The 11,123-nt window shown below is 36.3% G+C and overlaps 1 protein-coding gene across 4 annotated transcripts; it reads left to right on the top strand.

Annotated features, from left to right (window-relative positions):
• Window positions 1–7,048: 7,048 nt before the first annotated feature.
• LOC103434263 (protein TRIGALACTOSYLDIACYLGLYCEROL 3, chloroplastic-like) lies at window positions 7,049–10,742 on the top strand. 4 transcript variants are annotated; one of them, XM_070820091.1, is made up of 10 exons: window positions 7,049–7,612; window positions 8,109–8,237; window positions 8,823–8,918; window positions 9,047–9,124; window positions 9,230–9,291; window positions 9,398–9,473; window positions 9,770–9,877; window positions 10,085–10,260; window positions 10,361–10,445; window positions 10,524–10,742. In XM_070820091.1, the coding sequence occupies exons 1-10, from the start codon at window positions 7,406–7,408 to the stop codon at window positions 10,560–10,562; spliced, it is 1,056 nt and encodes a 351-aa protein (XP_070676192.1). In that variant the 5' UTR covers window positions 7,049–7,405; the 3' UTR covers window positions 10,563–10,742. The 4 variants fall into 4 exon arrangements, with proteins under 4 accessions (XP_070676192.1, XP_008370814.3, XP_008370815.3 ...); XM_008372592.3 differs by having other exon boundaries at window positions 7,068–7,612; window positions 9,023–9,124; XM_008372593.3 differs by having other exon boundaries at window positions 7,068–7,612; window positions 8,094–8,237.
• The last annotated feature ends 381 nt before the right edge of the window (window positions 10,743–11,123 follow it).

Here is an 11,123-nt window from a genome sequence, read left to right as displayed (position 1 = left end):
AAATCAGGGTGAAACTTAACATCACGAGGTGACTTCGATTCTTTTATGCTCACTCCTCGGTGAAAAAATATTATTCATATACATAACCCTAACGTGATATAAGATATGAACAATCGATCACCACACGTTTAAGGAGCTTCATGTTTTTGTTCAAGCAGTAGTTGCATGAAATATCTTTATATATAAGGACTGGTGGGTGGACCATGGGTGACATTTATATATTCTCAAGTTCAAATCAACCAAAAAACAAATACAGCAAAAAAATAAAAATGAAAAAGTTATAACTTCACCATAAACTAATTGATTATATGAGAATTAGCTCAATCTTTTATAAGATTTTGCATAATTTGATCCCTTGCTAAAATGAGACTTTGTCCTCACATTCTTATACGGCCCCTCGCGTATTTTAAAGATTAACACATGACCAATACAAATTGGTTAGCAAAACCCAGTCCACTCAAGAAGGATAATAATTAAACCAAACCATCTATTACATGGAGCTACATATGCACCCATTGCTTCAATTTTTTTATTTATTTGATATACATGCATGCATTGCTTGCCACTTCAGCAACTTGTGGACTAAAATTGATTCTTTTGTAAATTATAAAAGTGATCAAATGATGATAAAGTTGATAATTTAACACTGCGCTAATTAACTATTTATATAGATTCATTCCATAACATTTCTTATAATATGAATCAATCATTTTTTCAAATTATCATTGAAAGGTCGTTTTTGTTAAAGTTTGAATCAAATAAGAAACCGTTTAGTTATTTAACCGTGAAATGATAAACAGATGAACACAATCTTGTCTATAATAATAAAATAATAACAATTATAAATAAAAGTTAAAAGACTTTAGATTTAAATGAATTTTATAAGAAATTTTTTTGAATGATGGCTAAAACTTTAAAATAAACAATTTGAATCATGAAACTACATTATTAAATAGAAATATAGACGAATAATTAATGATGTATTTAGTTATTAACTAATTATCGCTTGAGCACTATAAATGCATATTGTTCTCATTCCCCTTTGTCTGCGCATGCTTATTTCTCTAGTCTTCTTCTATCTCTTTTTTTGTCTGATCTCTCTAAAATTTTCTTTTGAATTAAATGTCAAGGACAAAATGAAGTGCATGCAGTGCAAGAATGGAACACTAGTGACTAGTCCAAGGAACAAATTAATGCCAAAAACATCTGTGTGGTTTTTAATACGACAAGTGGCAGCCTCTGTGACATGAGATATGAAATGTAGCAGAATATAATCTATAGTATTTATATTTACAACCATGCATTGAGAATTTATGGACATTTTTATATATTTAGTAACATGTGTGTGTTTTTTTTTTGTAAATTTTAATATTGATGTTCTACGACTGGCTAGTGTTTGGTTGATTGGAAAAAGAACGGGAGTGGTGGGTGCTATAGTTGTAGACATCAGAACAAACACCTGAGGCAGTCTTGATGAAGATGGCATGGAACTTGGCATATTACAACTTCTTTTTCTTAAGTGAATTAGGCATCTAATCTCTTCACCTAGCTATTATTATAGCTGAATAGCATATCTGAATCTTGCTACGTTGCTCTGTTATATGCCCCAAGAATAAATCTCAATAAACTCTCATTTTATCACGTGATCTACACTTTGTATACTGTGAACTATTTCTCTAATCTATAGACCAGACGTATAAATACAAGTAGGTTTTTCGCTCTTATTTAAAGAAATCTACTACACAAAATGATGTAAAAATGTAATCTTCCTAGATAGGTCGTGATAAAATGGGAGCTTCGAATTGTGAGATTGGTCAGGTTCATCCTTCTTGGTAGTTAAGTTTGGTGATTGTATGCCTAATAATTTTGGGTTAATCTGGGTTGGTTTTTCAAGCTTAAAACATGAACATGGACGTTTTTGACCCCACATCAACAGATTTTGGGGTACGCGAGGATCTAACTGCGAGTGGTTTTAACCATGAAATACATATTAAACATGCCCATTTAAATTACATATCATAATAAGAGTCATTAAATTGTTTTGATCCAATGAGATCTAACAACTCTTTTTGTATTTGAAGTGCATTAGAAAAAGAGAAATGCTGAAGATATTGTCTTAAAAGTGAGATTCTATATATACTCTATATCACCTTGTGTTTTTGGCATAATATTTATAATGTTGGCATGAACATTGTTTAAGGGTAAAAGACTGTTTACTACCCTCATGTTTCGTGGTTTTCAACATTTAATACCTAAAGTGTTAATTTTGGAACAGTCTCATACATCCGTTAGTCAAACTGTTAAGTTTGCCATTAACACTTTAGGTATGACTTGTTATGGATGTCGTATGCAAATCACCATCTACATTTTCCTCTAGCAACTGAAGACATCGCCTCCTTGTCGTTGCTCGAAGAGCAGGTGAAGCAGGATAAGCTCAACCACGACATGGCACCGAATGACGACGCATCGTTAATAGAAGAGACGCATAAGGAGAGGAACGAGGCCATTTTCGATTACTACTCTGATTTGCAGAAGTGCTACTCGGAGGTGGAAGAATCTGAAACGATGAAGCGGAGAAATTTGAGAAGCGCCGCCTATGCGGCGATGTCGACGGTAGCTGATGGAGTCGAAATAGGTAAGCCGGGAGTCGAATCGGGTCACCATCGGCGGCTATGGGTCAAGGACAGGTTGAAAGCATGGTGGGACGAGTGCAACCAGTCGGATTTTTTGAAATCGGAATTCAAATTGTCCTACCAGATCCGGTCGATGACGCAGCCTGTCTGTCCGTCCCTCACTCCCTCATTTCTTCTCCCTCCCTTCTCTCCCCTGCACGAACCCACCAAACCGCCCTACCAGATCCGGTTGATGATGCAGTCTGTCTTGGGCTGCTGCTACGAGCTGTCTCATCCTCTACGTCCAGATCCTGGACCCAACTCCTCTTCTCTGCCCTCCCATCTCTTCTTCTTCCCTTCTTCTTCCTTTTTCCTTTTGATTTTCCTTTTCTATTTCCGTTTTATTTTCATCTCGAAAGAGACCCCAATTTTTCTGGGTTCATAAAAGAAACCCAATATTAGTTGATCTGAATATTTTTTTCTTTTAACTTTATAGTTTTCTGGAAAATCGGGAGGATTTGGGTCTCCTCCACCCGCTTCAAGTTTGCATTTTCTGGTCCAATTCGAAATGGCCCAGAGGAGGAAGAATTTGATTTAATGGTTTATGCCCCAGATCTCGTCAAGATTATTGAAACCTCAATCCACACTTTTCAGCTTTTCCTGAAGATGGAAGTCACTTGTTGGGTTGGGTGTGCAGAGATGATGGGTACAGGTTATAGAGGAGAGAAGGGAAGGTGGTGGAGGTGCAGAAGAGAGAATGGAGGGAAGGGGTGCGGGTTGCAGAAGAGAGAAGGGAGGGAGAGGGTGCGAGGGGGAAGGAGGAGACAGATGTTTGTTCTTTTTTTTTTCTTTTTCTTTTTTGTATTTTTAATTTTTTAATTTTTTTAATATTGAAGTGGGCCCAAATTGACACGTGGTGCTTAGTTATTGTCCACGTGGGTGCCACATCATCAGTTAACAGAAGTTCTAACGGAAAACTTAACGGATGTATAAGATTGTCCCAAAATTAACACTTTAGGTATGACTCTGGGATGAAAAAAAATTGATATAATAAATGTTGAAAACCACGAAACTTGAGGGTAGTAAACAGTCTTTTACCCTTGTTTTAAAGTGTGAAGTAACTATGAGTCCACAGTAGGGATGTCAACGAGGTAGATTGGGTTCGGATGTGCCATCCCCATACCCGAACCTGTTTATTTTCTCCGAACCTGAATCCGTAGAATCCCCGAACGGTTTTCCCCATAACCGAACCCGTCGGGTGATGGATTTTTGATCGGGGAATGGTTTTCCCCATTATGATATTTATATATTTATTTATATTATTAACTAAATGAAGAATATTAAAAAAAAAGGATTTTAAATAAATTGCTATTATTAATACAATTAATACAATGCATCTAATAAGTAATTAAACATTTATATTACTAAAAAAACATTTACACTCTTAAAAATTATAAGCATATAATTCCTATTATTAATGATATAAAAGTAAATAATTAATTTCATATTTAATAATGCATGATTATTAACAACCCCTTTCCATATAATAAATATTTAGATATTTTTATTCATAGATGAAATGCTTAGGTTTTGGGTATGGGTTTGGGGCGGATACGCCAATAACCATAACCGAACTCAAAACTGAAAAATTTACCAAACTGTTACCCATAATTATAAAATACCCGAAATTTTATGCCTGAAATCGAACTATTCGAAAACGGGTTAAATTGCCATCCCTAGTCCACATAAAGTCTCCTCATCATTGATCCTAAAAAAAACTCAGTGGTTTGACTTTCTCTTGCTTTTTATGGGCTCACTCCTCAAACTGAAACATACAAATTGGGCTAATGATTATATATATAAAGTAGAAGTTTACATTTTGGGTTTGGTCTCATGGCCCAATAAAATTTCATTTATATTGTCATAAATTTAAAAAGTTATCTATTTATATAAACTGAAATGAATATGTTTATTAAGTAATAAACATTTGTTTTATTTTGTCAAACATTTGTTTATTGAAACTACTCATTTATATTGAGAAAAATTTCCTAGCTCACGTCTGTCAATGTATTGTGATTTGTCAACTTTTGAAGTGGCTTAGGAACCGGTTGGGGGAATTTCAGGCTCATTTTTTACACGTACATCTTGAGTTTGACTATTAGTGTTGTCTGAATCTCATGATGGTAGTAAAAAAAACTGAAATGTCCTTGTGAATTTTTCCGACCCTAGTGCCGAAACCACAAACTAGTCCCTTTTTATTTTAAAAGAATAAATATAATCTACCTTAGCACCACACACCTTTAATCTCAAATTATGATACAGCATAACACTTATTTGCATTCAAGAAACATAGACTATTTTCATGGAACATGAAAGCAAAATGTTTTTTTTTGGTCAAATCTGAAAACAATGTAAAATTTAATGATAAAGTCAACTGTTGACAGCTTTTGGTGATTGGTGCTATGTCACTATGACTGAATCGAAAGGAAATGAATTCTCTTCAGATCCTTTTTTTAGGAATTTAGGGGGCGTTTGTTTCACCTCCTTAGGAGGGACTGGACTGGACTGGACTACAGTCCCATGTTTGATAGGTGTTGGGACTAAGTTAAGTGGGACTAAAGGGGACTCGTGTGGACTACGGGGCTCGCTAGGTAGTCTTAGCGAGACCCCCCAAATACCACCTGATTGCTAAGATCGATGCTCTGCTCGACTCCTCAGCGCTTTGCTCGACTGCTCACCCTGCTCGACAACCTCACCGGACCATCCCAGGACAACCGCCGCGTCCTCGTAAATCGCCGCTCTCATTTCCTTATTCCTCACTGCCTCGCACATTAAAAAATCCAAAACATCAAACCCCAGATTCAGAGTCCACAACCTTTGACAGCCCACAAACAGAGACAAATTTAACAAAGAAGACAGAATCCAAACAAAAAAAACAGCAGCAGAGAAGACAGAATCTAACCCTAAATTCGGAGTCCACAACCTCCGAATTATGCAAAATGAAGAATCGAGCTTCGTTTTTCTCGTTTGTCCACCGGGTCTTCCTCTTCGTTTTTCTCCTCCTCCGGTGGACAAGCCCAACGATCCCATGAACAAAAACCAGAAAAACGAAGCTCGATTCTTCATTTTGCAGAATTTTTTTGGCAATTAATCAGAAAAAAGAGGAAAGGGACGGAGAGTGTGGGACGGAGAGAACGAGGAAGAAAATGATGGAGGCTTCCAGGGAGAGGGAGAGTATTATTAGAAGAAAAAAAGATAGAATTAATTAATATAATATTATTAGATATGAATTAAAAAATATAAAATATTGTAGTTTGTTATTATCCTTTTTTTTAATCCGACACTGCACCAAACGCTTCACTAAATCAGTCCAGTTTAGTCTAGTCTAAGCCAGTCCAGCTTAGTCCCTGAAGCTAATCCAGTGCAACAAACGCACCCTTAGGGATTTTGTGATCGTAATCGTTTATCGTACATCGTGCAGTTAGAAATAATTTCAAAATTTAAAATTTAAAATTAAATATAAATAGTGCCTAACAAAAACTGACTGCATGATATACAATAAACGATCATGATCATGAAATCCCTAAGATTCTCATAAAAAGGATTATGCGATGATTCTTTTCCGAATCGAAATTCCGAAAAAAAACTTGAGTGATTATGTCATGTTATTATATCCCAACCCCTTACCCCAAAACTAGACTTTTAATTAGATGTTGATACTACGGTCCCATTCCTAGTAACAAATCGGCCACAATATAATCTACCTACATCATTTCACAAAATCGAATAATAATTAATTAAAAAAAATTATCATTTCACAAAATCGAATAATAATTAATTAAAAAAATTAGTTTATATAAAACGATTTTACCATCATCTAAAACATTATTATACTAAAACAATGATATTATTTTTTTTTAAAATTTAAACAGAAAGTCACCATCACATAGAATAATAATATGAACTAGGAGTAAATTGTAGTTATGGTCTCTTAACGTTAACTTAATTGTAGCAATGGTCTCTCAACTAAAAATCCATTATTATTAGTCCCTCAACTCATTAAAACGTGCAGCTATGATCCCTCAACTTTAATTCAACTTGACAAATGGTTCCTTAACTTTAACCCAATTGTAGCAATGGTCATTTCAACATAATTTGTTTTGAGAAATTTTTTGATGTAGTTGACGAAAAAGACCATAATTACACACTTTGATGAGTTGATGAATCTTAATTATATAAATGGTTATTCCAACATAACTTATTTTGATGAAATTGATGAAAATGACTATAGGTACACATTTTGATAAGTTGAGGTACCAATAATAATGAATTTTTAGTTGAGAAACTATTACTCTAATTTAATTAAAGTTAAGAAACCATTTCTACAATTTACTTTATGAAATAATCTATACCTTGCCCTCTATGAAAACCCAAGCAAGGCATGAGGAAATCCCCAACAAAAAGTCACGTGCTTTCAGAAAAAGCCGACCTCTTTCCCCCCACCCGCACATCCGCCACAACAGCTATTCCACAATCGCGGCAATTCCTCCCGGCAAATTGCATTCAATTGGTTTCTCTTCTGGGCGTTTTGACCCAAAAACTGATCTGGGTCGCCTTCAAATTCATCAAATTTCCACTATTTACAACCCGATTTGCTTCCAGAACCGGTCTTCGTCCTATAATCTGATCTGGGTCGTCTTCAAAATCACAAATTTCCAACACCAACGGCCTCAATTGCTTTAAAATTTTGATTATTTGGCCGATAATTGAATCTCGTTCTGCGACCCAGAACCATGGTTTCTGTGTCGAATTCAGTGTTGTTTCCTCTGGCGACATCTAGCGGCTTCACATCCGATGGTTTTTCTCGGTCCGTTAGATTTGCAAGGACGATCAATTGTAGTAGTGACAAGCAAAAGGGAGAGCAAAGAAACGTTTTGTGTGCTTGTATGGAGCCTCCCCCCAAACTGCGGAGCGATGAATCCTTTGCAGCTAAATTCGAGGTAAGTCTCAGACAACCTTTGAAGAAGTCATGTTTTTGTAATTGAATAACTCATGTTTTTTCTTAATCCATTTACTAAAGCAACCATTTTGTATGCTTACTTGGCTTCTATTGACACCTACATTGTATTGTTATTTGACAAATCTTTGTGTTGTGGTTTTGTCTACCGATTTGATATTTCTGATCGTTTTTCGTAGTTTTCATTTATCTTATGTAATGTGCTACTTTACTATTGAGATATGGTATTAGCTTTATTGCTTACTGTTAGGAAAAATGCCGGTCGTTTCTGACCTGCTGGCTTTGTAAACCCCGCATTTCCACTTGGTCCTGGATTCCACAGGCATTGACAAGTTGCAATTCGGAAAACTTGCATTGTGTTTTTATCACTGTGTTGGATTCCATTGGACACATGAAATGCGTAATTTGATGTTTGTAGTAGCGGAAATTAATTCAGATCAATAAATGGTAGCTGTGGCTGACAGGGTTTTTCTGATCAGGATCCATTTAAATCAGAGGATTTAAGTACAGTTTGGGAACCCGAGGATGACTCTGATGTTCTAATCGAGTGTAGAGACGTCTACAAATCGTTTGGCGAGAAGCATATATTGAGAGGTGTGAGCTTCAAGGTGAATCTAATTCATATTATATAAGTCTTTTCAGTTGTTTTAAGAATTTATATGCATTGGTCCTATGTGGAGGTAGCATACATTTGAACTTTGCTATTGTCCTGTGACTGATAGTTCCTGATCAAGAGTTTCAAAAGTTAACTTCTTTAGCTTGAACCTTTGTCTTTTGAAGACTAGTGATTTACTTTAGAAGAGGAATTCACTGCTTTCTTTACCCCGGGAACTAAATATGTTCCAAAAAGAAGAGGAGTCAAGTCTCTATTTGGCTTATGAGTTACACAGTAGATTGTTATCCTTACAAAAGGCAGTTTGGGTTTTTATTCAATTCCATAGTCTGGGAAAGCGTTGCGATGGGATTTCCAGAACGAAAGAAACAAGAATGCTACTCTTTTTTAAGGATGGGAATGGTGTTGTTTAGGACTGTTTTCTTCTTTCTTAACCCGTGTATTGTTTTCTATAATATTGTTCTTTAACATAGAATGTGCTACTGGTCTTCCTTTCACTACTTTGTACTTTCCTATATTTTCAATATAATTTCTGTATCTAATAAAAGAAATTATTGGTCATTCGTGGATTCATTTATAGATTAGGCATGGCGAAGCTGTTGGAATAATTGGGCCTTCTGGCACGGGAAAATCTACAGTTCTGAAGATTATGGCAGGGCTTCTTGCTCCTGACAAGGTTGATAGTTAAGCTGGTTTTCATATTATGCTAACCCTTGTTGCATTAACTTGTGTTTAGATTTTAATGAGCTTCCATGAGTTAGTTATTGTTCTCTTATGTAGATTTGTCCTTTGTGTAACGAGCAGGGAGAGGTGTACATTCGAGGTCGAAAGAGAGTTGGTTTGATCAGCGATGATAAGATATCTGGTCTTCGGATTGGATTGGTAAACTTCACTGTTATGCTAGGGTTATCTATTTTTTTTTTCTGGTTCACTTATATCCAAACAAAAAATATATATCTTTTAATGCATTTATCTACTATGTAACAGGTGTTTCAGAGCGCTGCACTATTTGATTCTTTGACTGTTCGTGAAAATGTTGGTTTCCTTCTGTAAGTCAGCTTTAAATTCTTTGTGCATTCTTTTGCACCGTTAGGAGTGATAGTGTAGGTTTCAATAGAAAATGCCAAAGTATAATTCATGTTGTTAATTGATTAGGTATGAAAATTCGAGCATGCCCGAGGATCAAATTTCAAAGCTTGTGACTGAGACCTTGGCCGCAGTTGGGTTAAAGGTATATGCTTAAAATGTCAATTTATTAGTCTGCAAAACCTTCCTCAACTTCACCCCCCGCCCTCGGCAACACCACATGTAATTTTTTTCACTAAGATAATTTCTGAGCATCTTCTCACCCTCGCCATCAACTGTCTTCTAATGATCGTGTTAGTATGGGATGTAATGTTTTGATATCACTGCTCGGCGTGCTCGCCAACTAACCCCACCACCACTACCAAGAAAAAAAAGAAAAGAAAAGAGTCGACTCTGACTCGCCATCAACTGTCTTCTAATCAATCTTGGTTGTTTGTTTAGGGAGTTGAGGATCGATTACCTTCGGAGCTATCTGGTGGAATGAAGAAACGAGTTGCTCTGGCTCGATCCATAATTTATGATACCACAAAGGAGGCGATAGAGCCAGAGGTATTTTGAGAAGATGATAGCTTTGTTGTGTTCTTTATTTAATTTGTTTCCTTAGATAATGTTTGCATAACTGTAGAATGTTTTGCGAGTCGTGATTCCCATTGCTTTCCTTCATAGTCACACGTATCATTGGTATCATCCGAGTTTAGTATGTAATTGTGTACTGTGCTCTCACGAGTCCTGACAGTCTTCGACACCCTTCAACAGGTGCTCTTATATGATGAGCCAACAGCTGGACTTGATCCTATTGCTTCTACTGTGGTAGAAGACCTCATCCGCTCTGTACATACAAAAGGTCGGGATGCAATCAAGAAACCTGGGCAGATCGCATCTTACGTTGTTGTTACTCACCAACATAGTACCATCAGACGAGCTGTTGACAGGTTACGTGCCTCATCCAAATTGTCATGTCATTATTGAACGGTTGCGTTGGTTGTTTAATACGTGTTTTAAACAAAGTATATACAAATTCAACATGTATAGGTTGTTGTTTCTCTACGAGGGCAAGATAGTATGGCAAGGAATGACTCATGAATTCACAACCTCAACAAATCCAATCGTTCAACAGGTAACGACCATTTTGGTCTTGCAATGAATCATGATCCTGAGACCAAGTACTTACCTTTTCTGTGGGTGTTGTTTTCAGTTTGCTTCCGGGAGCTTGGACGGCCCGATTAAATATTAGAACTGGTTCTTGGTGTGCATATTACACGAATAACTTCTGTTAGTTTCGAATCCTTGAGTTCCGGTTCGGCGCCATTGTTGGAGAAAATGCATTCAAAACTGAAGAATATAGTTGATGTTATGGGCCATAACTTATGGCATATTATTATAACGGGTATCCATTGGTTATGGGTATTATCTGTGGTTATAACGGGTATTATTTTACCCATTTAATTTAATATATATATATATATATATATATATATATAATTTAAAAATAAAAATAAAAACCTCAGAGAGCTCACAACTCAGTCAGTCACTCTCCCTCTCCGTCACAAACACATAAACCTCAGAGAACTCGCATTATCGCAAACACATAAAAACAACAGCGGCTGCAATCCCAATCTCCTCCAAATTCCTCACCTTGCCGACCATTCTAACACTCGGCCGCGTCGCCTCCGTGCTGGTTCTCATTAGCAGTATGATTTCGATTGAAATTTGTATTTTGTTGCAAATTGCATTGACTGCAATTGTGTATCCGGCTGATTTTTGAATTGCCGGTGTGGGTTTTGTTTGTTCTTTA

Source organism: Malus domestica, chromosome 04, assembly GCF_042453785.1.
Source record: "Malus domestica chromosome 04, GDT2T_hap1".
NCBI lineage: Eukaryota > Viridiplantae > Streptophyta > Magnoliopsida > Rosales > Rosaceae > Malus > Malus domestica.
The sequence above is the reverse complement of the archived record's forward strand: the minus strand, read 5'-3'. Positions and strand labels throughout refer to the sequence as shown.